Source organism: Spodoptera frugiperda, chromosome 29, assembly GCF_023101765.2.
Source record: "Spodoptera frugiperda isolate SF20-4 chromosome 29, AGI-APGP_CSIRO_Sfru_2.0, whole genome shotgun sequence".
Classification (NCBI taxonomy): Eukaryota; Metazoa; Arthropoda; class Insecta; order Lepidoptera; family Noctuidae; genus Spodoptera; species Spodoptera frugiperda.
The window spans coordinates 3626745-3653351 of NC_064240.1; the positions used below are offsets into that span (position 1 = coordinate 3626745).

General features: G+C 36.7%; 6 protein-coding genes across 8 annotated transcripts in view; 1 reads left to right on the plus strand and 5 right to left on the minus strand.

Annotated features, from left to right (window-relative positions):
* LOC118268688 (disintegrin and metalloproteinase domain-containing protein 10) overlaps window positions 1-8473 on the minus strand; it is a 48056-nt gene extending 39583 nt beyond the window's left edge. The window contains exon 1 of the mRNA XM_050706435.1: window positions 7960-8473. Within this exon, the coding sequence (XP_050562392.1) occupies window positions 7960-8020 (61 nt within the window). The 5' untranslated portion in view covers window positions 8021-8473. The remainder of the gene's footprint in view (window positions 1-7959) is intronic.
* A 962-nt stretch (window positions 8474-9435) lies between these two features.
* On the minus strand, window positions 9436-13834 carry LOC118268621 (methylthioribose-1-phosphate isomerase). Of its 2 annotated transcripts, none has more exons than XM_050706440.1 (8): window positions 13677-13834; window positions 13392-13529; window positions 12860-12958; window positions 11722-11858; window positions 11134-11342; window positions 10738-10901; window positions 10093-10294; window positions 9436-9727 (listed from the first exon to the last, which is right to left on the minus strand). In XM_050706440.1, exons 2-8 carry the CDS (start codon window positions 13521-13523, stop codon window positions 9612-9614), a joined length of 1059 nt encoding a protein of 352 aa, XP_050562397.1. In that variant the 5' UTR covers window positions 13524-13529; window positions 13677-13834; the 3' UTR covers window positions 9436-9611. The 2 variants fall into 2 exon arrangements, with proteins under 2 accessions (XP_050562397.1, XP_050562396.1); XM_050706439.1 differs by having other exon boundaries at window positions 10024-10294.
* Window positions 13835-14352: 518 nt separating this feature from the next.
* On the plus strand, window positions 14353-15768 carry LOC118268330 (peptidyl-prolyl cis-trans isomerase). The gene is made up of 2 exons (XM_035582776.2): window positions 14353-14521; window positions 15142-15768. Exons 1-2 carry the CDS (start codon window positions 14453-14455, stop codon window positions 15568-15570), a joined length of 498 nt encoding a protein of 165 aa, XP_035438669.1. The 5' UTR covers window positions 14353-14452; the 3' UTR covers window positions 15571-15768.
* A 763-nt stretch (window positions 15769-16531) lies between these two features.
* Window positions 16532-18280, minus strand: LOC126912760 (uncharacterized protein K02A2.6-like). The gene is made up of 2 exons (XM_050706662.1): window positions 16739-18280; window positions 16532-16543 (listed from the first exon to the last, which is right to left on the minus strand). Exons 1-2 carry the CDS (start codon window positions 18278-18280, stop codon window positions 16532-16534), a joined length of 1554 nt encoding a protein of 517 aa, XP_050562619.1.
* A 1083-nt stretch (window positions 18281-19363) lies between these two features.
* LOC118270762 (uncharacterized) lies at window positions 19364-21117 on the minus strand. The gene is made up of 3 exons (XM_050706663.1): window positions 21089-21117; window positions 19869-20883; window positions 19364-19508 (listed from the first exon to the last, which is right to left on the minus strand). Exons 1-3 carry the CDS (start codon window positions 21115-21117, stop codon window positions 19503-19505), a joined length of 1050 nt encoding a protein of 349 aa, XP_050562620.1. The 3' UTR covers window positions 19364-19502.
* Window positions 21118-21850: 733 nt separating this feature from the next.
* On the minus strand, window positions 21851-25509 carry LOC118268670 (uncharacterized). Of its 2 annotated transcripts, none has more exons than XM_035583246.2 (3): window positions 25378-25509; window positions 24266-24444; window positions 21851-23777 (listed from the first exon to the last, which is right to left on the minus strand). In XM_035583246.2, the coding sequence occupies exons 1-3, from the start codon at window positions 25418-25420 to the stop codon at window positions 23532-23534; spliced, it is 468 nt and encodes a 155-aa protein (XP_035439139.1). In that variant the 5' UTR covers window positions 25421-25509; the 3' UTR covers window positions 21851-23531. The 2 variants fall into 2 exon arrangements, with proteins under 2 accessions (XP_035439139.1, XP_035439138.1); XM_035583245.2 differs by having other exon boundaries at window positions 24257-24444.
* Window positions 25510-26607: the final 1098 nt, after the last annotated feature.

Here is a 26607-nt window from a genome sequence, read left to right on the forward strand (position 1 = left end):
CCAGTGACTTCGTACGCACAAATAAGTAATCCCCGTTTTTGAAGCTCCCCCGAGATTTTTTCTCTTATGCCTAGTTCGCATAACACCAGTATTTTAGTCAAGTAGCGAGTAATTTAGTATCGGGCCATAAAATAGGATAAGATGGTTCGACTTAACTGAATGACTTACTGAACTAGATACTCGACTAAAATAACTAATAAATATTATTAGCGTTGTACGAACTAGGCATTTGTGTTCCCCCATATTCCCTAAAGGAATATAAGTTTGCATGCTAAGATTCAGCTTCTTAGGTCCTTTAGTTAGTTTCGGCTGTGGTGCATTGTTTGTCAGTCAGCCAGTCACTCAGTATCAGAAGAGTTTACATTAAAATAACGGCCTCGTTCGTCATTAAGTGATCAAGTCAAGTCATAGAGAGATCAGATGTGCGATTGCCCAGCAAAGGGCAAAGGACTCCTCAGTTTCGATTCCTTATAGACTTACAAAATAATGTCGTGAGTTTATGTTATGTATGTAATTTTAAAAACAACGTTCAGTTTTATAATTAAAACGATTTCATGTAAAAACGTACGCAATCGTAGCGCGGTTATTTCAACATCGCGTGTACATTTTTCTATGATATTTTTCAGTGTTTGTTGTGTTTGTTAGTCATAAAAATGTAAAAAACTAGATTATGAAAAGTAAAAATTGTACCTGTTAATTTTTTTTCATCAAAGAGTAGTCCTTACCAGCCAAGCTTCTGTACGTATGCCGGCTCGGCTTGCTTACCATCAGGCGCTCTGTCGGCCTATCTCATAAAAATAGACATTTTGGGGTCCCCAAGATCTCTAGATTTACGTCAATGTCAATACAACACAGATGTATGACGTTATTACCTATGTTCACTGTACACTACTATTAAACATTTTACGATGCTACTTTAACCAAACTGCCTTTCGGTTTGCAGCGATTGGGCTCAGTCCTCTTAACTGTGTCAAACACAGAAAAAGTTCCCAACTCGCTTAAACAGCGAGCTAAAACATTATTTAATACAAGTGTTTTTTCAACTTTTTCGTTCTAAATAGGTGTTCCAAAGTAAATAGAAAACGTAAGTAAATTGAGTGTAAACACTTTATAGGTAGTACGGTCTTTCGTACACAGTTATTTGATAGGTTGCCAAAAGAAAACCCCTTAAGTTTAACACTTTTTCACAGTTTCATGCTTCTTGTTGAGTCATTCGGTCTATTTTTATCGTGTTTTCCTCGAACAGTTAGTGTAAAGCTGCATTTTGTTAAAACCGAACTTTACTCATACAAGAAGTAGGGGCAGCATAAGTAACACGTAAGAGTTTGAGAATGATGCTAAAAATATCTCGTTGATATGTCGCGAAAGGGCACACCACACAATATCCGGCGAGCGGGGCACGAGACAAGGCGAGATCATAGTATGAATGATGAGTTGAAGGAGTGCGCGATAGTGTCGAGGCTCGAGTATCGCTCGGTGTCTGTCAGTCACTCGGACTTGGCATCGAGTGCGGAAAGAGTGTTTGTAAGCCGCACACGTCATGGGTGGACGTGACCTCGTCGGTTCAACGAACGCACCCGTCGCCGTCACAGCTCGCGCGCAACGCTGCGATGCGTCAACCCAACTGTCTCATGAGAGCTACATCAACTGATACAATTATTATTAAATGGGCCTTAACAGGTGCCAATTTCGTCAGCTTGTGTTGCTGAACACATTACCTATATAACATACGTTTTGCATTGTTTAATTGATAAATACATATTATCCAGTAAACCACGACGCAGAAAAAATCCTAATGCATAAACCCTCCCGCTTATCAACAACGATGTAGAGAATCGAAATTACTAAACAAAAAGGATGTTCGTTTTCCTTTGAGATGAATTGCTTAATTTTTATTAATTTGTCTTAACTACATTGAGCTTGGCTCGAAGCGACTTAACGACAGACGGTGAGTCATGAGTGTCGCTCTGACTGACTCGCAGTGCAATATACAGTTCTGGTTTTACCCGGGGTATTTTTGCAATAGTTTTATCTATTGACATTGACATCTTTTGCTTCTTTATCTGAACTAGTGGTCGCCTAGTGGCCGAAATTCGACCATATATGATTTAATTTACAATACCACTTAACGTACGTTGAAGGATAATTTTTATTTAATTCAAACTCTTTTATAAAACTCTTTTCATATGAGACGTGAGAATATCATCGCAATGTCTATCGATTTTGACGTTTTGTCAAATACGATCAGATACTATGCATGTGTGTGTAATGTTTTATTTATTAATTTAATGTACTTTATAAGCATTATTTTTGAAAAATATTAGCGCTATGCACTTCTCCTACACATAAACTATAAGTATACCAAATTTTATGCTCCTACGTCCGCGCAATTTTCGTAAAATGTGGTCCAAAGTTTTTGCATCACGTATTAATATATAGATAATATTTGTTTTGGAGACACAGTTGCCATAAAAAAATGTGTTTGATATAATTCTGTGAATTTAAATGTACCTATTTCAAAGTCAAGTCAAAAAGTATTCATTCAAACTTCTTGTTAGTCTCAATGATAAAGAAACAGCGAGTGTGTGCAAACTTTACGAGAGTAAACAACGTGACTGTACAGCACTAATTAAAGTTATTAGACACAGTTGGTCTTTCGCGTCACGGTCGTAAAAGACAAATTGTTTTAATTTGAAAGATTGGCTGACAGTTTCAAGTGTATGTTCTCATACGGTTGACATTTCTGTTAGAAACGGAAAACAAAAATCCCCTGCTCTGTGTAAGATCTAAAATTTGAAGGATGAATAATAAATATGGGGTAATTCGTGGCAAAGCCCACCGACCAAAAACCGTTATGCAGCTCAAATTAAGAATGAACGACCGAGCGCAAAACACGCTCTGGTGCGAAATGAATAAAATTCCTCGAAATAACCAAGCAGGGTTAATTTCTGCACTGATTGCCGTTCATTTCGTATTTTGACGGAGGTCGCTTATGTAAACGGATTCTACCTAGTTATTTAACGTTACTGATGGTATTGGTGGCACAAAGGGCCTAAATTATCATAATTAAGATGTAAGTAACTTGATTGGTGGTGGTAAAGCAAATTCCAAGAGACAATTAGGGCCAGTGCTCACTGCCGGCATCGTATGGCAGATTGTGCTGCAGCATGTCATGGTAACTATGCCGTGGCATTCTGCTGAAAGACCAGCTAAGCTGCCATGACCGCTGCAAAAGTTATAATTACAACTTTACTTCAACTGATTTGGTAATCATAATTCCTTGACATAAAGTGGCCATTACGTCTCGCGACATGCAAAGGCAGGCCACGGCAACCCGTCGAATGAAACGGCATAACTCGTCATGTTTTGCCGTGACACGTCGCGGCGTCATGGTATCGAAATAAAGTAACACGAACTCTAAACTCATTGAAATAAGATTCCAAATAGTTAACTTGGTTAATAATAAAATCTTTTGCCATGCCATACCGTGTCGTCCGGCAGTGTGCACCAACCCTATGGTCCATTGTCCATATTATATTCTTAATAGGAACTAGTTATTCGGGTCTAACGGTTAAGTAGAGCAAAAGAAGAGCGGACGGATGGACCTGCCTGCTCGGCGCACTTCGTGGACGAGACGAAACAAATGACGGATTTACGCAATCAACGAATAACAATGGAATTCTCAATTGTAATTAGGCAGTTTCGGTACAAGGACTATCACGAAATCAGAAAGTTTATTATAACGACTAATTAGGTAATTAGCTTATAAATATGCTTACAATGTGTTTGTTACACACATGTTTATGAATAAGGCATTTGCTAATTGATAATGGTTAAACACAAAAACAAGGAGATGACTGCCATTCAGTTAATAAACACGACATAATAGTAGCAAAGGACTGTGTAAGCAACCGATGTTTACATTGGAAACGGAAGAATAACAAGAATAAAAACACATGCCATCTGTACTCATAACACCTGACTAAACATAACTGGCTGGGTATTGTGATATTAAAATATACCAACAATGTAACTAATTCCAATAAACGTCGTTACAGTAGGAAAAGTAGGTCAAAAATATATTTGCGTTTTAAAAAACTTGTCAATCACTTAAATCTTGTAATATTTAAATGGAAGGGTCGAACTTGGGTTTTTTGTAGCAAAATATCCGTTGTCCTATCTTTGGACAGCGATCATTGTTCTTCGAGGTACGGATAGATAACGCATGAATGGATGTTATTTCCTCTCGTCGTAACAGGGAGCCATTTGATTTTTCAAGCGATCGCAACACCCTTACCTCTAGGCAACTGGCACACGAATAAATCAACATCACCTGCCTCTAAAGGCCAGTTGTGTGCGAATGTGTTTTTTTGGAACACAGGAAAAATTAGGCCATTTCGACGGTCACTTTTCAGGCGAACACCGACAAAATATTTGTTTCTTTCTACGTTACCTAGTTGTAAGCTATTGTTTGAAAAAATAACCGAAGCAAATAAAACTGTGCTAATCGTACTAGTTGCAACCGGCTATGATTAATGACCATTCTGGACTTAATAGTTAAACCCTACTTATTATTTGCAGCTATTAAAAATATATTGCCGATTTAAACCTACCCAGTTAACTGTTAAATCCAGGTACCGTTAGTAAGTACGCCATTAAAATATCTTGTATTATCGGCTTGTATATTTCCTGTAAATAAGTACCTAGTTATTGGCGGATCATGCGGATGATGCTGTTGCATGAGATCGTGCGTTGTGACCGCGCCTGCCGTGATTCTGATGGATCGAATGGAACTGCAAAGGATGCAAAGTGGATATTTCCTCTGTTTATAATGCAATGTACTGTTATTTTATAATATGTGACACAATCTGTGTTACTCATTACAGTTATGAAGTTTTGTGCAGAAATCTTAATGTTCGTATTTTTTTTCTATAGTTACTTAAACAATCAATATGCCTGCAAAACTTTGTGATCAATAACTCTCTTTTTCTATGTTTGTGTTTGATGTGTAGTTGGTAGCACTTAGAAAATAAAATTATATTTTTAACATTTAATTTTATAAACCTAATTTACATAATTTAGGAAAAGGATAGTTTAGGCCATTACACAACAGTCATTTAAATACGTGCGAATTATTATTTAAGTACCCTTTTTTTAAATGAGGTGACAGACAGAAGTCAACGGTGAACTTTCCAAAATGGAGGTCATAAAGTAGATAGGTAAGATGACGCGACTGATTTATGATGACTCAGAATTCGAAACTGGTTTTTCGCGTGGCGATATCGACCATTGACAGCATCCGAAATGTGGAACAAAGAGTTTGTATAGCTATTGTAACTACGTGTACATAGCTGATTTAACTAGTATTTTATACCCACTTAACTGTGATTGTTGATGAAAGTGATTTTGAAAGAGACCAATATACATTATGTACATATTGATGTAAATTATTTCCTTATTTTTGAATAACTATTAGGTACTTGGTAAAATAACAAGCATAATTTTAAATACTACTTAGCTACTTCCACATGGAATTACCCGCTCTGCTCGGCTGCTATTGATCGTAGCGTGATGTTTTATAGCCTTGTTTTATAACCTTCCTCACTTCCTCAGTTCCGGAGATAAGCATATAAACAAACAAACAATCAAACAAACTTTTCAGCTTTACATATTAGTATAGATAATGATGGACACAGTTAACTGGAATTCATATTTGATATCCTTGATATCAATATTTAGGCTGAAACTGTTATATTTAGATAACAAAGAGGTTTAATTTCAAAAGTTACCTACTTTGGGATGTTATCCAAAAAGTGAATTATTAAAATAATATTATGAATGAAATATGGTATTTGGTAGTGTTTATTTAACAGATTCTTCAGATATTTTCCAAATGCGTATCTGTGTTTGTGTGTAATGTCTTTGGTTACATTTTGATGCTGATAAATGAACTGATTATATACATATGAATCAGTTCATCTACTTAATTATCTTCCTTCAATGGAAGCAGTTGTTAAACTTTATACTATAAAAAAGTATTTTAACTCAGGAATTGATATAATTATTATCGAAGGAAAAAATGAACAAACAAAGTTACACAGCAAATGAAATAAATAACCTGTTGTTTGCAGGAACGTAGATCTAAGCGAGACACCATGTATTTGCTATTACATTGAATATAGCGGCAGTCAAAAGGTTGAGGAACATCAATTGAAAATAATGTCTTATATAAACTTCTAGTCTAAATGACCCTGGCAGAAGTGTTTTTTCTTGTGCATCACGCAATTGCTTGTGCTTACATAAATTTTCTTTGTTATTTTCCTTCAATAGCAACCAAATCTCTAATGTTGTAGACTATACGGCCAGTGTCGAGTACTGACTGTAGAATTAAAATACATTTTCAATGCTTCACTGGCTTGTGAAAGTGCTGGTCAATTTCTGTTAGTCATTTCTTATTGTCTCGTTTGATAACTAAATTCTGTTGTCAAAAGTACTTTCAAATAGTCATTGAAGAGGAATATTCAAATGTGTGTACTACATTTCCTATTATGCATAATCATTATGTTATGTGTGTTCAATGTTAAATAAAAAAACTTATAAAAAAAATTTGTCTCTGTTGTGTTAACTTTTATTTTTAAGTAGGTAAGTAACTATGTGAAAATACTTTGGGTACCTAAGTATAATAACATAATGATAACTGAACAGTAACAAACTTCTACAATTTCTTAATATTTTTTAAAATAATTTGTTGATAATTGCATTATAGGCAGGATTGAGCAAATCTACAGTAATATGTTTGTTTGAATGTGCTAATCTCTGCAATTACTGGTCCTTTTTGAATAATTTTTGGGTTGGTTATTCCATGTATTGAGGAAGGTTATAGGCTATATAACATCACATTAAAATCAATAGGAGTCAAGCAGAGTGAGTGATATCATAATAAAGATTGAGATGCACACAGTAACTTGAAATAGCTAGCTTTAGAACATTCAAGACAAATTTACATAAAATAAATTGCAAGTGTCTAAAAGAAATAATAAAAATCTAACTTTGTAACACTTCAATGCAGTCAAGGTGAACATTGAAGTTTCTATATTATAATATGACCTCTAATGTCAATAGTTTAGAGAGAAAATATGACAAAGAGATGAAATAAATAAAACTTGACTACAGTTTAGTCACTAATTTTCTAACCATGATTCATCTTCTTCTCTGAAGAAGTTATATCCACCTAAAGTAACTAATGAGAATATAACAGTTAAATGTTAATGTGCATGTTTTTATTACATTTTACACAACAAATGCTGTTTTTAAAACTCAATGGCTGAATAACAGAGTCCTTTGACCTGCACACAGAACAAAGCAGTTCCCAACAAAAAGAACTAAAAAGGTTCACTATCCTTGTCTATGATTATATTGTCCCAGTACAATTTACAAGACATTGTTTGACATGAATGGACATGTAAATAATAAACAATGCCTACTATAGTGGACTGATATAACTATATTTACTATATGTACCTATTATAGGGGTCTATTGTATATTATGGTTGAATGTTGTATATCTAACTGGTCATTGACATCTATACTTTTTTATAACTGTTCACCTTTGTTATCCAATTGCTAATTGCTGTCTAGAATACCTGTTCACAGTACTCATGAATAATTTACAAATTCCAGACAAATCTTGAATAAAATTTTAATTTGAGAATGTTGATGAGGTAGTTTTACATATTCAGTGTGGGTTGTTACTTGTTAGCAATCTTTGTATTTTGACTATTACAAGGCAATTATTTGCAAAATGGGTGAAGGGCAACATAAACACAATAATGTAGATATAATTGCGAGCTGAGAATGACTCCATTCATTCAAACCATTTGCGACACATTTCCTTTGGCAGAGTAAATTGCTCCATTATTTGTAAGTGGGTTGCAGAAAAATAACTTCTTTTTGACTTACCACTTTCGATGTAAGGTAGAGCAAGAAGTAGAAAAACTATGTATCCGATTTCACTGAACATTGTCGCTTCCAAACACACACTTTTTGTATCACTAAGTCATCGCACATAAAATACAGCTGATTTCCAAACCATACAAAACCTTTGTCTGTTTTTGACACAAACGCATGCGCGAGCAAACAATATTTTTTTATTTACATTACAACAAATTATACGAACACTTAAAAGCTATACACACTTTTGTCACCACGATTATTTAATTAACGACTGCCGTACATTATTTGAATCGAAACAATAAATAACAACATGAAACGTTTCCGTGTACAGTAAAAAGAGAAACTAAAATCAGACCCGCGTTTTTATAACTTATATGAATCATCAACAATGCACTGGGTTGTGTTATTGTGTCATATTTACGTTTTTTATTCACAACGTCCTATTCTTATCCTAAAATACTAAAACTAAATTCACGACTTGCCCAACTACAACCTGACATATTGGAATTGATTTTTTTTAATAGCTTTGTTGTGTTTGAAACCTTAATTTTTTAGTTACTACCAAAAATGTTTTGGTAGTTTCTGGTAGAATTTTAAATGATAAATTCATTTTCATCGTTTTGGTTTTCATTGGTTTTTACTTTGGTTACTATTTTGGTAAATTTACGCGTTTCTACAACACAATAATATTAAAACGTGAAAAAGTTACCGATTATCCAATTGATGCTTGTAAGATGATTTAAGAAAATAGTATAGAAAAATAATAATGTTGTTCATTGGTTTTTCAATTATTTGATTTGCACACCACTTAACGCAAATTATTGATGCACGATGAAACATTTTGATACTTTATCTAGAGACCTACTATGCTCACTTACTGCCATGGAATAAACACTTACTGCTCTTTTATACAATGGGTTATTATGATGTATTATCATCTACACGTGTTTTTACAAATAAATTTTCCTAGCCTTTGTTTAAATAATGTTTGTTTACTTGTATATATGCATCGTAAATAGTTGTCCCATTTTTAGAATTCCATTCTCATATTTATAGTGCAGGTTCCCTTTCTGTAAGTGCGAAAATTCTGTAAACGGAATTCCAGTACTTATTTAAATATTTTGACTTAAAACATACCTTTTTTAACCCCAAGCTGGAAAATCCTCATGAAGTCTTTTGTCAGACAATTGATCCCACAACCCACTCGGTATCCTATTTTACACATGAGTATGAGGGTGCGGGATTACAACTCTCCCGGCCTCATTTTATCGATAGAGAGTCTCCTTCCTTTCCTTCGACGCCCAGCGAATGATTTTCATGATAATTATGTTATGTATGTAACATAGATATTACAACCCGCTTGCGAAACGGGTATGGCCAAATCCTCTTTGATAAAGGAGGGTCATACATAGTCCAACTGGGGGCTCACGATGATAATTGGGCATCACCACGCCTGGCAACACCACAATAATAATATAAAACTTTTATTTAGTTTTTATACAATAAATTTATTCTTACATGCGATTATAACAATAAACAGTATAACAATCTTATAAAACATAGGTATGTTGTTTATGAGCTATTTGTTATATTTCGAATAGTTTATAATATTTAACGGATGTAATAAGTTTGTAGAAAAATAAATAGGAACAGTTATGTTATTTAGATTCAATTTCACTCAGTTTGTCAGGTGCAAATACTCCTTTTTCTGTGATGATTCCCGTTATTAAAGCAGCGGGTGTGACGTCAAACGAAGGGTTCCAACAATTGATACCTGAAATTGTAAATTGGTTAGATTTAGAGGTTTTAATGGGCTTGATTATGGCTATTCTAGCTTTTAGCACTAACATAGAATGTTGCCCCACTCTGGATATTGTATTATTATAAACAAACATGATATAGCAAAATGCTAAAACACAATTACGCATAAACAACGTTGTAGTCCGGAGCCCAAGCTCACGACACATAGTGCCATTGCCATCCCATTCTTAAACTACTCCATTAAGCATTAAGCATCTATAACACTGGACATAGGCACACAACATGGATAGAAGTTTTAGGAAATTGCACCTAAATTGGAACGTGCTCGGGTTGCGTCGAGAAAGGGTCCGTGCAGTTTCGATTGAAGTTTTAACATACCAGGAGCCGCAATCCTATGGACGCCGACATGAGTCATTTCTCTCTCTGGCCGTTCTTCAATTTTTATTCTCTCCCCAGACGTTAGAGACATGTCTATGGAAGTTAGGGGGGCGGCTACGTAGAAAGGCACTCCATGGTGTTTCGCTGCGATCGCAATTTGATATGTACCTATTTTATTTGCCGTATCTCCATTTGCCGCTACCTGAAAACATCGGAACGAACATTGGTATTTCCCAAAAAAAACTAATGATGTCATAGTAGAGTTGAATGACTAATTTTATAAATGAAATTTACATAAAATGATATGATATGACGAGTGTCTTCAACGTGTGTCGCTGTAAATTTGGTTTTTCTATCCGCGCGTTGGTGTTTTTTTTTTGTGCAGATGATAAATGATTCTGAGAATAGAACTTATCACGTAATATATTTTTAGGATAATTAAGTTTTCTCGCGATTTCATCAGAGTGCTTTGTGAGACATATTTCAGTATGCATTAATGTATTAATGTATAACATTGTTGGGAAAATAATGAAGCCTAATAAATGGCTTTTCAATTTCCAAATAGACCTTCAACACTTGTTAGGTAAACAAAGTCATGTACTGGTCTAAATATAATGGGTATTAACTTGAATTTTGAAAACTCACCCTATCGGCACCCACAACAACTGCAGTTATCCTCCTAGAGTTCATGAGTGCTGATACCACACTGTCCACTATCAAGGTTGAAGGTATCTTCTCATGAACCAGCTCATAGGCCGTAAGTCTTGCACCTTGGTTGTATGGCCTGGTCTCCGTGCAGTATACATGGTCTGAAAAATTATGAAAATAATAGATATAACACTGTCTTTACTAAGGAATTGATGAATTTAATGTGACTCCTATAATTTTGACATTTTGAATGTATTTTATGTTTGCATCACATTTTTAGTCCCAACATACATATTATTTGAGACTTCCCATACTTCCAAAAGTATAAATATGTACATAAAATATCCATTCAGGTCTGTATAAAAAAAATGCTAGTTGTTAGTTTTTACTCACCAAGTCTCTTGCTTTCTTGCAAAGACCTAATAACGCCCAACGCAGTTCCGTATCCAGCAGTGGCCAGTGAGCCAGTGTTGCAATGTGTCAGGATCCTCACTGGACCATCGCCTTCAGAGTTCTTCAATATGGCCTCACATCCATACCTCCCTATTGCTTTGTTGTCCTCTATGTCTTTGATAAGCATTCCCTCTATTCTGCTGATGAATCTAAATAAAATAAAAATAATTAAATAAATGAGGTAAATCTTCTACTTTGATACAATTTTTGTTGTCTGTTCGTTAGTGTCGCTAAAATTCGAAAAAGAGTGGACCGATTTGGCTAATTTTTGGCTTGAATTATTTATAAAAGTCTAAAAGGAAAGGTTTAAAAGGTGAGAAAAAGTTATAATAGTGGCGGTACAAAGTTTGCCGGGTCAGCTAGTAATAGTTAAAATCTATAGATACTAATTATATTCTTTAATTCCAGGGACCAAATCATACTTTATGATGAACCGGTACAGCGATGATCGCGATCAAACAAACAAACAAACTCTTTAGCATTATACTATTAGTATAGATGTAAATACTACATCTTCATAACACAAACCTTTCCTTAAACTCTTCAGGTGTAACAGTTTCGTCGGCACTCAGGGAATTTGCCAAATTTATCAGCTCATCAGCTGCCAGTTTTATGTTTACAGCTGTTGGCCTCGCCGACACTAGGTAATTAAGTTTACCTTCAATCTGTAATCATTGGAAATGTTGCCAATTACAAATATATTTACTAATTAAACAGAATGTTTAGGATGCTATTTATATCTGTAGTCTGTACACACACTCTTTGGCAATTTGAACAGAAGTTTCATAGTATATTTCATTATTGTCAGCATCAAACGGCTTAAGCAACTAGCTTGTTTACTTAATAGTACCATTCATTCGCTAAAAAAAAATTAATAATCTGACTCAAGATGTGAAAAAATTAGTCACATGCACTACTGAAACTATTGATGATAAAACAAGAAAATGTTCTGCAATATTATAGAATGTGTGTTTTAAGACATTAGCTTTTTATTTATTTATTTTCAATACTTGTCCAAAATAACCCCACCAGTAATGGGAAATATCCAAGCTACCAGCGGTCAGGACTCGTGAGAGAGGAATTTTTGGACAATATGCGCCGTGTTCAGAAGTGCTAATTTCAACATTAGCCTACTCAGTTGTTGGTCGAGGCTTTTGAGTTGTACGAGACCATTGGCAGACACAACTATGAACTACATCCCAGAACATAATCATATACTGGCATTATTTTTAAACAAAATATATAATTATAAATTAATCATGCCATTATAAAAAAAATACATGATAATGAGAATATTTAAATATTCATTACCATCAATGCAATTTTTAAATCTATTGAAACGTCAGAAGAAATCTTCTATCATTTATCTTCCTAAAGAGTTGATAACTCATCTCAAACATTGTGAGAATGATAAGGGGGCCTTATCTATGTGATATGAGCTTACATCACTATCATATGGCTGAATATGTTACAATATACTGTTAGTTCATTATATAGTACACTCAACACCAGGTCAAGTTATCTAAATTTGTTAATTTCACTTAAATTTCAACTGTATTGTATTAACTTAGGGTGGAAAATTCAATATAGAGTAAATACAGATTGGAGGAGGTTGACCTGCTGTTGATTGTGCTCCTTATCAATAAGGAGGTGAAGATAAACTGACCTCTTGCCTCATAACTTTTTTATCCGAGTTATTGTCTTTTTCTAGTTCTACAGCCAATGATAAGCAACCGACTATTGCTATTGCTGGAGCTCCTCGCACCTATAATAAGGAGTAAAAGCTAGTTTGTTACATAAATTACTTGTTTCAACTTTTTTCTGGCTTTTTCCCAACTAAATTGAGGTCACCACCAAATTCACAAACCTTAATGTGGGATATATTTATGAAACTAGGTATCTCTATGTTGGTAATTTATTTTTTAAAAGAGATTAATATGGTGTGTACTCCATTAGTGTAAATCACCATAAAATTGATTATCCAACTACATCGTTTGAATTGCTACTATCATACAAAAAGCATACTTTCACATTTTCCACTAATTTTATCAAAACTTAAGTTAGGATTATTTCTGGTTTAATTTATGTGTCAAAGTCCACAATACAATTTGTGGTACTTAGTTTATGTACCTTTGTTCGCACCAAATGTGAATGAAAGTAACATAATTATAATGCTTTAAAAATATTACAAAATGTACCTGCATTTTATTGATAACTTTCCATCCATCTTCAACACCTTCTACTTTGACATATCTTGTCTGCAGAGGTAAAAGTAATTGGTCTAAAATATCCAAACTCCCTCTGCTATATCTTATGGATTCTAAACTCATTTTGTACTGAAAAATTTCAAAGGAAATAAGTAAAGCACCAGCCGGTTTAGTTATTTATTTTTAATAATATATTTACACAGTGTTGAAGCTTTTTATAGGAGAAGTAGTAAGATATATTATCAAGTACTTTTATACAAATCTTAAAGAACTTACGTGTTACTTTAAAACTGAAAAGAATATAATATTCTGAATTCTGAATCTATGAAACGATTACTGAAATTTAAGATGTCAGTTTGACATTGAATTTGAACTGACATTCTTTAAATGTCAAGCTTACGTATTTGGTAGTTTTCTCTATGGTCATCTCATCTTTGACCTGGGGCAGCATCTCAATATGTTTAGGGTTCAGTACTTAGTACTCCGTGGCCTAAAACTCTTAAGGAAAAAACAGATCAGTTTTCTGTCCGTTTGTCCATCCCAGTAGATCTGTGTCTTATAACAAAAAAATCTAAATAAAAATAAAAAATGTATCTGATCTCATATTTACATAAACGTAACTTTTTGCTCGATAACAGTTGGTAAAAGGTACACATACGTGCACTTGAAATATTAAAAAATATTTGGTTTAATATTACATATAAATAAAATAAAATTCAAAATATTTTATTTGAGCTCGAAACCGTGGAAACTTTCTCCTAATTGGAATTAAAAACGTTGCTTAAGCAATCAGTTAATGCATAGAGTAGCAAGAAATTAATAAAATAAGAACATTACGTTTATTAAATGATACCTATTTTTTACACCTTTATCTATTAAAATTAAACAAATGAGTTCGATTCAGTTTTAATTATATGTTCTGAACGGCATAGGATATGACGTAAGAAATTTGTCTATGCTACATTCTGTTTCCGCCCGGCATCGACAGGAGACGCATCGTCATTGTGGTGAATTAAAGCTAATTCGTCTGAAACTCTACATATTAAAGCAAAATGGCTTTACCCCGAGTTTATTTCGACGTTAGCGCTGATGGATCAGCATTGGGAAGAATTGTTATTGAGGTATGTAACATCTTCAGATTTCGGTTATGTACATCTCGTCACACCGGTGCTCCGGCCGGCGTGATTTTGCAGAAACCACGCTTTCTGTCTTGCTTGTAACCCTTTTATTTGATAGTTATTTTTTTGGTAATTTGATAATGAATAATTTTATTTAAATCCGTTTATTATTTATTTTTTTAATATTACATGTGGTAATCTGCATATAAGTCTATATATAGATGTATGTAGTCATAATAGTTCTCGAGTAAGATTACCTACGCTAAGTGAAGGTCAAATTGCCAAGCTATAGATAATTATGAACAGCGCGGAATTTGCCATTATCATGATGTTTATGTTTTTGTCTCGATGTAGCCTTTCATTGGATGTTACAGTTTGTTTCACTTGTAGCTATGCGCCGGCGACGATGCATTGATAGGTGAAATGTATTACTCATTCACTATAAACAAACTGATTCACATTACTGACACACCCATTATGTAGGTTTTAAAAAGTCAGAGCAACATGAGTGAATTAATAATAGTCAATCGTAAAGTCGTAACTAGGAGCGGGCGCGACACACGCTCTGGAAAGTTCGATACAGCAGGACGTTGGACTTATGTACTTTGTTATTATTGTTACAGCTAAGAACAGATGTCACTCCCAAGACTTGTGAAAACTTCCGCGCCCTCTGCACTGGCGAGAAGGGCTTCGGCTACAAGGGATCCACTTTCCACCGTGTGATCCCCAACTTCATGCTCCAAGGAGGTGACTTCACAAACCACAATGGTACTGGTGGCAAGTCCATCTACGGTGAGAAGTTCGGAGACGAGAACTTCGTCCTGAAGCACACCGGACCTGGAGTCCTGTCGATGGCCAATGCTGGTCCCAACACCAATGGATCCCAGTTCTTCATCACCACCGTGAAGACTTCTTGGTTGGACGGCAGACACGTTGTCTTTGGCACTGTTGTTGAAGGCATGGATGTTGTCAAGCAGGTTGAATCCTATGGCTCCCAGTCTGGCAAGACCTCAAAGAAAATCATCATTGCTGACTGCGGTCAACTCTCCTAACTTAATTCTGTAATAATATAACAATATTTTTTAAGTTTAACACTATGTCCTCCCAAGTAATACCTTCCCAGTCTTCAAGAGAATTGAATATGGTTCATTCCAATTATGATAAAACTTATTGCTATGTTTTAGGTTGCAACTAGGGATTGCATTTATTTCTGTGCATTGTTTATTCATAATAAATTAACTTATATAACATTATTGTATTTTTAATCAACCCCTATAATTTTATATAGCCATCATCAGCAGCTAGTCTGTGCAATTGTACTTGTTTTAATCTTGAATACTTTATCTGTAATGATGGACTGACTTAAAGTATCAGTTTATGATGCAACAAATTGAGTAATTATGTTAATATCAGCCTAAATAGGCTTATTAAATTTTATAAATAAAATTAAGAGTAAAGAAGTTATTTCAGTTAGCCAAGTAATTTTCCAGTCCTTTTGTTACTGGAAAAAGAAGTAAATGTCATGTCTCATGCCCAAAAGTAATAACTTGTAATTTCGTAAGTAAACTAACCTTGATCAAATATTAGCGTGACGATACTAAGAAGACACCTACATGGTTCTAATAAAGTTAGTTGTCTAGCTTCATATCTTATTTTTTGATTACGACGGGAACCTTCAAAGGCACCTAGGCCTATTTGGGAGAAAGACTAGGGAGGGGGTGGGGTTTTTACCTCAACAAAACCTGAAACCCCGGCAGCCACCCTGAGCACCATATTATTAGGTATTTATTCACGTATGTACACGTATTCACCATTCTTCCTACCTAGCTACTTCACGGATGTAATAGTATTTACCTACTTATACATGTAAGTTATATAAATGTATGTGTGATGTTTTATCTTTATTTCAATAAAAGTCCAGCCATTCATTCTATAACGTATATTTTGACAGACGTCCATAGAGTCCCGCCAGTGTTGCCAACCTACTAAACTGAACATCGTGCATTACCAACATTACACTCCTCCCTACAAAATCAATACAATAATACTTATCAATTAACGACTTAATGACTTAACTTACAAAAATAACAAAATCAACGACTTAATGTCTTAACTTACAAAAATAACAAAATCAACGACTTAATGTCTTAACTTACAAAAATAACAAAACTTATTCTTTATCATAATAATATTAGGATCCTTAATTCTACATTGTCTAACGGCTCGTTGTGGGGGCTGCGACACTTGAGGCAAGGCAACCTGACTCTCCGCTGAAGGCTGAACATCTACCGGTGTATCCCTACTCAGCCGAGCTGGTGACGCCACGTCGCGCGACGTCACCACGCGCTCCGGCGACCGCTCCGACTGAACCCGCTCACCAATCTCCTTGCCGTCCTCCCTGCTAATCGTCTGAGAATCCGTGTCCGATCGCTCCGTTATACTAGGACCACTAGCTGCTACGGATAATCTGTTCCCTGTTCTCCTACGCAATTGGTCAATGTGCTTATGTACTATTTCCCCGCTTTGACCCTGGACTCGATAGTTGCTAGGACCCAAACTCTCCACTAGTCTACCAGGAACCCATTTTTCTCCTTTCAAGTATTGTCGGTACCATACTTCATCCCCTTCACCCCCTATGCATCTACTCGCTCCCCGTACAGATTCAGCCTGCCGTTTTTGTGCTCTATGTACTTTGTTTTCCCTATCCGGTTTTATAATATCTAGTCGGGTACGTATGCGCCTGCCTAATAAGATCATAGCGGGGCTTTCTCCTGTGGTCGAATGTTCTACGTTCCTATAATGCATTAAAAATGTCCACACTGCCTTATCTATATTTTGTTTTTCAAAGATAGCCTTTTTAATAACGCGTTTTAGTAATCTAACTGCATTTTCTGCTAAGCCATTAGAAGCCGGGTGGTAAGGGGCTGTAAAAACGTGTTCTATACCGTTAAACTGTGTAAATTCCTGAAATTCTTTTGATGCAAACTGTGTCCCATTATCACTAACTATTTGTCTCGGCAAACCCCATCTACTAAACAACTCAGATAATCTATCTATTAGATTAACTGCTGTAGTGCTCGAAACATTGAAAACCTCCAACCATTTAGAGGTGGCATCAACCACAACTAGGTATGTTCTACCGCCTATAGGTCCCATGTAGTCAATATGTATCCGGCTCCAGGGTCGGTTCGGCCAGGGCCACATGCGTGGTGTCTGCCGAGAAGGCGCGTCCGCCTGGGTTGCACAAACTTCGCACGCCCGACACATGTGTTCCACTGCCTCATCTACCCCGGGCCACCACACATAGCTACGTGCTAAAGCCTTTGATTTCACTATACCCATGTGTGGTTCATGCAACATCAATATAACTTTATTCCTACAAGCTTCCGGTACCACTAGTCTGTGCCCCCACATGATACATCCTAATTCTTCATACAGTTCATTCCGCCTATTAAAGTATGGTTTTAAATTGCGCAGGTCACACTCGTCAGGCCACCCATCTCTCACATAACTCAATATTTTTGATAGTTCTGCATCCCGCAATGTTTTATGTTTAATCTCATTATAATCTAATAATAATGACTGTTGTACAAAATGCAAGTGAGTTTGCACTGGCTGTGCGAGCGAAGTTATTTGACTCTTCAGAGCTAACGGTAACCTTGAAAACCCATCCGCTCCATTTTGATCGGTGCGCACGTACTCGATATTAAATGAGTAAGCTGACAAAATAATAGCCCATCTCTGCATTCTACTAGCTACCATCGTCGGTATTCCTGTATTGGGGCCAAATATTGACACTAACGGCTTATTGTCCGTACGTAGGGTGAAATTACGCCCGTATAGGTACTGGTGAAATTTATTAACACAAAATATAATAGCTAGCGCCTCACGATGTATCTGAGAGTAATTTTTTTCTGCTTCTGTAAGTGTGCGCGACGCATAGGCTACCGGCCGCTCGCCCCGTTCGTCTGGATGCGAGAAGACTCCTCCAACCCCGCGTGCACTGGCGTCACATGTTAATATTAATGGTTTCTTAGGATCATAATGAGCCAATACATCTGCGCCTGCTAGTATTTTTTTAATTTCCGTAAAAGATTCCTGGCACTCCTTTGACCAATGCCATTGTTTGCTTTTCTTTAATAGTTCATAAAGAGGTACTAACCTACTACTCATGTTCCTAACAAATTTTCCATAAAAATTTATGATTCCTAAAAATGACCTTAACTCTGTTATGTTTGATGGGCGAGGAATATTAATAATTGCCTCCACCTTGGACGGATCTGTTTTAATTCCCTCATTACTAATAACATATCCCAAGTATTTTACTTCTTTTACTAAGAACACACATTTGTTACTTTTCAACTTTAAACCTGAGCCATGTAATCTAGTAAAAACTTGTTCTAGTGCTTCTAAATGTTCCTTTTTATTTCTTCCTCCTATTATTATATCATCAAGAAAAATTTCAACATTAGGAATCCCTTTTAACACATTGAACATTATTCTCTGAAAAATTCCTGGACTTGAAGATAGACCATATACCAACCTATTATATCTATACAGACCCCTGTGTGTGTTTATCACTGTAAATTTCTCAGAATCATTGAGCTCTACTTGATTATAGGCTTGGCCTAAATCTATTTTAGAAAAATAATTTGCTCCGCTGAGTTTAACTATTAAATCCTCGATTCTCGGTAATGGGTAGCGATCAGTAAGTAAGACAGGGTTCACGGTCGCCTTATAATCGGCACAGATTCCCAGCGATCCATCAGGTTTATTTACCGGTACAAGCGGTGAGGCCCAGTCGGAACAGTCAACCGGCTCAATGATGCCGTCGCGCAGCATGGCGTCCAACTCGGCGTCGAGCCTCCCCAGCAGCGCGTACGGCACGGGCCGCGCGCGGTGAAACACGGGCACCGCCCCGTTCCGCACCCGCAGCGTCGCCTTGCCTCCAGTATACAGCCCCAACCCGCCGCTGAATAATTCCTTAAACCTGTTTAACAGCACATTAATTTCATTAGACATGTTGATTTCTTTCCAATTTACATTGTTACAATTACTAAAAATAGGAATTTTTATTTCTAATTCTGTTAACCACTGTCGGCCCAGTAATGAGGTGGTACCCCAAAATAATTCCAGTTCTTTACTAATACCCATAAGTTACCATCGGTTTAAACACCCCTAGCGGTTTAATTCTTGATCCATCATAAAAATTTAATATTAAATCACTTGGTTCTAGGTTATGTTTACTGAAACACTTTTTGTAGGTAACCTCACTGATACACGATACCGCGGTACCAGTATCGATCTCCATTGAGATAGTAACATTATCAATATACATGGGCAACTTTACCGCTCTGTAGTCGCTCAAGCACAGATGGTGAAACTCCTCTTCTGTTAACCTCTCTTCCTCCGGTAGGCGTTGCTCCGATGCCTCCCCGTAGTACGCCGCCGAACGTCTGGTACCGCTATCTTTGCCCGTGTTTGCCCCCCTGTCCGGGCACACGCGTCGCAGGTGTCCCGGTTGCCGGCAGTTGCTGCACACATAATTTCGAAAACGGCACTCGGAGTACGAGTGCGCCGTCGCTCCCCATCCCGTGCAGCTTGACCCCCAGCCGGCACTGTTTGCACCGCCTCGCCCGCCAGCTTGCGGCCGTCCGCCAGCTTGCAGCCGTCCGCTACTTGCCGCGCTGTGCCGAGTCCCCGCCGCTCTCGCCGCGCCCCGCACCAAGCGCGCGCCCCGAGAGGCCCGCTGAAACGCGCCGTCCCGGCTGCCGAGCACGTGCACCGCTTCGCCTCCGGTTGTGTCGCCCCCGTTGCCTCGCCCGTTCGACTCGACCGCGGCCGCGTCCCGTTCCGCCGCTTCCAGCGAAATCGCGAGTCTTACGGCGTCCGTGTAGGATATTGTGTCGGCTTCCGCGAATAGTCTTTGCCTAATTATGTCGCTCCGCAGCCCGCAGACGAACTGATCCCGCAGATTTTCGTTCAACCCTTCTTTGAACTTGCAATGACGTGCGAGTTTTTTGAGCTCGGCTACGTATGCAGCTACATTTTCCTCACTCGCCTGTCTGCGTTGTTTGAAGCGATAGCGTTCAGCGAGTACCGACGGCGTTGGCTCCAAGTGATGATGCAATAACTCAATTGCTCTTTCGTATTTCAGTTCTGCTGGCTTGTGGGGACTTGCCAGGTTACATAATAATTCGTAGGCCTCATCCCCCATCACAGCTATAAGGGTAGGCAGTTTCAGCTCCTCCGCGATTTTGTTGACTTTAAAATACATATCTAGCCGGTCCACATACACCGACCACGTGCCGGACTTGATATCGAATTCCTTGATTTTTCCGACCGTAATTTCGTCTTTGCGACCGCTTGAAATATGCACTACACCGTACGGTACAATTACACGCGAAATTGTTCAATTTTATCCCATCCTCGTCGCCACTGTGATGTTTTATATTTATTTCAATAAAAGTCCAGCCATTCATTCTATAGCGTATATTTTGACTGACGTCCATAGAGTCCCGCCAGTGTTGCCAACCTACTAAACTGAACATCGTGCATTACCAACATTACAGTATGCGTTCAATGACCTTTGCGGTCATGTAGGACATTCAATAAGGAATAATGTTAGCTACATTAAATCGAATAGGTAGGTATATGTATAGGTACTTACACGTTCGTCAAATGTCCATATTGTTTATCTTTGATAGAAATTCCCACATAGGTGCGTAATTATCAGAATAAATTACCATAGGTACTTAGTTGTGTTGCGTTCCTAATTTTTTTAAGGTGAAAATCATCAAATTGCATCCAACTTTGGTGAGGCGAGAAACGTCGTCAAACCGTCAGGCTCTTGTTGACTAACAACCACCACGCTCCTACTCTTATTTCGAGCCGTAGCCCCGCTAACCCGCTGGCATGTCCGCAGCCCCAAGACCAAGTATTAGGTTCCTACTTAGCATCAAGAATAACAAATAGCATGAATTAATTAGTGTAATGATATTGGTAGTCAGAAAGAGATTAAAGTGTATTTCAATCAATAAATGTTAAGGAGATGAATGGTGAGAGATAGGACACAAAATGGTAAGAGATCATTCAATCCTAAATATCGTAAAATGTTCACAATCAACAACGGAGCAACCATATTACCGAATTCTCTTTGGTGAAATTTGCTATCGTTAATCTTGTAGGAGGGGCCTTAAATCTCAATGGTACAAGGTCCATAGGTCACTATCACCTATACTAATCGTGTCTTATTCCCACAATCGGATATAATAGGAAATTGGAACCAATAAATTACGTATGTAAGTAGGTAAATAAATAAAAAAGAAAGCGTTCTGATAAATATATTATCTTTATTTCGATAAATTCAACTTAATTAAAATACAACCTCGATGAATTAATTAAAATGTGTTTCTGTCTAAAATATTGAGACGAGGGAAAACTGGATGAATTGTTGATTTAATTTGGAGATAATTTTGTACTTAGAATGATTCTTATTTTGTATTAGGTACCTGCTATGAAGTTTAGGTAAGCACCTACTTAAACGGTTAGGTAATAATAATTACCGAACCTCAACCATGTAATTTAGACAAATGGCCGTTAGGTACAAGAGCTATGTCTGAAACATGTTATCACTGCTTGAACTGAAACCATACTGGCTTTTCAACCGTATCAATGTGGATGTGGTCATTGTTAATAAAGATAAGCAACTCTGATAGAGTTATAACAAGTATGAACAATTTTATTTACCAAATAAATGAATTATTATAATTAAGAAGTGGGTTATAACAACATGTAGGTAGGTAATAGAAGATTAAGAATTGAGCAGAATTTATTTATTTAACGTTCTTGTTATAATTAATGTGTGAGTCATAAGGTACAATAGTAATGATCAGTGAAACTCAAAGGTCTGTACGGTGTTCTGATTGGTTGGTTTATTCGAGCCAGCCAATCAGAGCGCCGAACGCGCTCTAGTTTTGATAACTTGACAAAACGTAAAGCAAACTCATACTAAGGTTACTGGATTATGTGCTTTCTAAAACAAATCATATAGGTAATAAATATCTGTATACATATTTTCAATAATTAAATATTTATCTAACCTAATCATAGTTCTCTTTTACACATTTTAGTATTAATTAGATACTTAACAGCTAAAAACCTACGTAATTTTTCATAGGTGATGACATAGAATATTTTATTTTTCATAAAATGGCCGATAGAATTTGAACAGTTTTATTAAGTCGACCTAACTATGAACACTACATTTAATATGGGGAAAGATACGAAAATATTTTTTATATTATTATTTATTCTCACTGCAAATAGCATCTATTACTATTAGGTAAGATGTAGCAGAAGTTTAGGTAATTAGATATAAGTAGTTAGGCAAGGAACATTATTTGAATAACCTGAAAAGCCTTCTCTATCTACATTACAGCTCTAAAAATTCATGCAATTATTTTTATATATTTTTTTTGTGATTGAATCAACACGTATGTTGCTTGCTTTATGAGAAATCCAAATTGGAATTATTATAATGCATGCGTTACTTAATTTCTATGATCATCATTTTAGCTTGGTTCCTTTTCAAATTCGAATCGTTTTGGGCTAATGGAATGGCTATAGTCGTACCTTCAATACCTGTAGATAAATGTGATATCGTCCTTAGGACTTAACACATTGAACCAAGGTATACCAACCAGCTATAGTTAGGCTTAGTATCAGTAAACATGACTTAACTATTTTAGTGTTTAGTCAGCATTTGTCAACTTCAAGGCCTGTGGTTGTTTTGTGTAGTGGTCCACATCTGGTCCAAAGAATATCAGCAGTCAACAGTCATATGAGATGGTCTCACACAAGAACGGGAGCTGAAACTTAACAGTACAGGCACCACGTTTCTCTTAGGCACGCTCTTCGAACAATCCTTCTAGGATATGTAGATGTTACACTAACAAGATACTCCCATCCAATTCTTTGGTACAGATGTTAATGTTTAATCTAGGATGTTTAGTCATAAGACTAGGAATACTGCGACTGTAGAGACGAGTAGAAGGTCTAGTAAGTGCATCTCTTCTGCGCCTGAGCCGTAGTTGCAGAGGGAAGTGGTGCAGCATGAGGTGCAGGCGTAGAGCTTCGTGCGCTCCCCGATGACGATGCACCCCGGCTCGCAGTGTTTCGTGCAGTTGCGTTCCAACGCCCACATTTTTGGCAGCGTCGTCGAATTCTCAGTTGACGTCGTGAACGAGAATCTTTTTACCTGCAATTTATTTTGCGACTGAAAAATAGTTTTGTTGTTGTTATGTATGCAAGTTGGTATTGAGATGTTTTGGAATACTTTTGAGTTTATTTTTGTTTACTGTGTCATGAATAATTAGAAAATCTGAAAACCTATTTAAAATCCGGTAATTGTAATTGAGTTCAGCAGTGGACGTCTCTCGGCTGATGATGATGATGATGATGAACCCAAGTGGGTTCTTGTACAAACTAACGAAGTTCACGTTCGTGTGAACACTTCTCCTACTCAGACATTAACATATATGCAGATATGAGAACACTTCCGCTGTAGTCCTAGCAGGGTATCGAACTAGAAACTTATTGCTCAAAAGTGACACACGCAGTTATTGAACAAACTAAGCAAACTAGTACACACACATATAGACACAAAGGACACACACACACACGCTCACACATACGCACACACATACCTACACACCTACATGAATAAGTAGTACCCACTGTCATTACCATGCACATCCTGCGGTCATTGTGGCACTTATGTATGAGTGCGGAGTTGTTGTGTCGTAGGTCGGCGCAGCGGTCATCTGGTACTTCTGCCAGGCACTTGTAGCACCACAGCTCATTGTTAGGCCTGGCTGCTGCTGACGTCACGTGGACGCTGTCCCGAAGTAGGTCACACTCGCTTTCTGAAAGGTAGAATGAAATTATGATATTTTTTTTTAAAGAAAGACTTTTTTGAGCCAGGTTTAGGCGTGTTGCTATTGCTACCTAGTTAAAAAGGTACCCAGTCTGCTATAAATTGCTCTATTTTAATTAAAAGTATGGCCCGCTATTGAAGGTAATATCTAATCATAGCTTCTTTTATTTTGATTATTTAAAGTCAAAGGTAAAGTAAATCATTCGTCAACACCCAAAAAACTATTGGGTCCTAAGTTACTTCCTATATTCTTGTTCCAAGGGGTACATTTAGATAGATAAATATGAGCATATATGTGTTACATGAGGATACATGTGTTCAATTATTATATGTATCTAAATAGAGGCCATGTCATAATGCAACATTTTATTTACAAACATTTAACTATTTGTATAATAGAAAATAATGTAATTTCTTGTTAATAATAAACAATGCTGTTTCAATACATAGGTAACAATGCAACTCAGGCAATCTTTAAATTTCGATTCATGTTATATTTCTCAAAGCTACGCAAGCAGCGGATAAGGACGTATGAAATAATTATTTAATCAAATTAATATTAAATGGAACAGCTCTCATCTGGCCATCTTAGAATGTAAACATTGATCTGTCAAGAAATATTTCTAACATCTCTTAAGAAGAATGCTTAAAATGGATTTATTTTAATTCTTAATATGCAAAATGTTGTTTCTATACATAGTTTAATTAACAGAAGATCACTATAACATCAAAATAGATCCTAAACAGAATCAAAACAAAGAACGCGAGCCATAGACAATCAACTTTGACATTTGCGGTCTAAGATTAGAGGTTTGGGCTATGATAAGGATAGAGATCGCGAAACTAACACTAGCACTGATTGACCACTGTTTTAGAATATCACTTTACACACAATAATGAATTAAAAAGTTTATTTACATACCTGGGGCCAATAAAGGCAAGAAGAGCAGTATAAGGGAGCGCATGTTGGCTAGCAATGCTCACTGCGCATGCCCCAGCTTCCGAGTATCGATCCTGTCTGGACCGGGACCTGTTGCAGGTCCCGGCTGGCTCCGCCCACCCTCAGCCCTCCCCTCGGCTTCTCCCAAACACTTTGATCGAGTAAAACAATCTCAACTTTCAGAATTCTTCGGGAAATTATAACTTTGCCGGCGGTCGTTACAGAAGGAACGTTTCTTAGAAGATAAACATAGAAATTCATTATTTTAATAAGGTATTGCAATTAAGTTTCAAAGTTCGCTTCATTGAACTTGTGGTTGGATTGGAAGCGTGGTTATAGGGCGCTGGATCCTGGCTTAGTTTTCAAGTCGTGTAAAATATTATTATTTAGTTTTCAAATGCGCGATCCCAATTAAGTATAATTGCCATCATAGGTTTAGCTAAGGTCGAAAAGAAATTATAATTAAACAAAAGTTTATTTATTGAATAACACACATCATGTTCTTTCGCCCAGTCAGTAAATAGAGATAACTAATTCAATTAGGTAGAAGACGAATGATCAGGTTACCAGATCTTTTATTTCAGGTACACCTGGTGTCTAATGGTCGCAGGTGATGTGAGTAATTTTAACATCATTAGGTGCTAGTAGAAAGTAATTTTATTACTCTAACCCACGACCTAGAAAAACATTATTTTTTTAGAACACAGTGTTCGTAGAAAATCGGCAATTAATCTCTTGTCTGTCGGTATATGAGACACATTAGAAAACACATTGTGTCTTGTAGGTCTGCTTTCCGACATACAATGGGTTAATAAAATAAATGGCAACAAAACTTGTTAGATTAACTTTTATCAGTTACGTTATGGGGTCCCATGTAATAGGGTTGAGCCTGTTGCTATTAACTGGCTTGGGATTTGGGATTCAAACACGAGGTCTGCTGTTCGGTAGTCGCGCTTGACACCAATCTGTTAATAAGAGAGTGATTTTAAAAGGTAATAAATAACTTTTATAATTACACACAAAATTAAGTACAAAATACGGTTTACTAACGTAAATATTTGGAGCAATAGCTCTACCTGTTTCGAGTTATTGAGGGATACTTCATAATGAGCTTTCAGGATCAAGTCGCATCTGCATCCACTGGTTACGATTAAGAGTCCCTTTGTGACTCGAAACTGGTAAAGTTTTTCCCAAATATTTTTGTGACTATGT

What these genes read in the sequence shown, in the direction of transcription:
- LOC118270762 (XM_050706663.1), bottom strand. Translation starts at nt 21,117, where the DNA reads ATGACCGCAAAGGTCATTGAACGCATACT. An exon ending in AAGGTCATTGAACGCATACT is followed by an intron (nt 20,884 to 21,088) that starts GTAATGTTGGTA and finishes GCATATTTCAAG; the next exon opens with CGGTCGCAAAGACGAAATTA.
- LOC118268621 (XM_050706439.1), bottom strand. Translation starts at nt 13,523, where the DNA reads ATGAGTTTAGAATCCATAAGATATAGCAGAGGGAGTTTGGATATTTTA. An exon ending in AAAAAGTTATGAGGCAAGAG is followed by an intron (nt 11,859 to 12,859) that starts GTCAGTTTATCT and finishes CAATGATTACAG; the next exon opens with ATTGAAGGTAAACTTAATTA. An exon ending in CCGAGCACGTTCCAATTTAG is followed by an intron (nt 9,728 to 10,023) that starts GTGCAATTTCCT and finishes TTACAATTTCAG; the next exon opens with GTATCAATTGTTGGAACCCT.
- LOC118268670 (XM_035583245.2), bottom strand. Translation starts at nt 25,420, where the DNA reads ATGCGCTCCCTTATACTGCTCTTCTTGCCTTTATTGGCCCCAG. An exon ending in CTTGCCTTTATTGGCCCCAG is followed by an intron (nt 24,445 to 25,377) that starts GTATGTAAATAA and finishes TCTACCTTTCAG; the next exon opens with AAAGCGAGTGTGACCTACTT. An exon ending in GGATGTGCATGGTAATGACA is followed by an intron (nt 23,778 to 24,256) that starts GTGGGTACTACT and finishes AATAAATTGCAG; the next exon opens with GTAAAAAGATTCTCGTTCAC.
- LOC118268330 (XM_035582776.2), top strand. Translation starts at nt 14,453, where the DNA reads ATGGCTTTACCCCGAGTTTATTTCGACGTTAGCGCTGATGGATCAGCA. An exon ending in TGGGAAGAATTGTTATTGAG is followed by an intron (nt 14,522 to 15,141) that starts GTATGTAACATC and finishes TTATTGTTACAG; the next exon opens with CTAAGAACAGATGTCACTCC.
- LOC126912760 (XM_050706662.1), bottom strand. Translation starts at nt 18,280, where the DNA reads ATGGTAGCTAGTAGAATGCAGAGATGGGCTATTATTTTGTCAGCTTAC.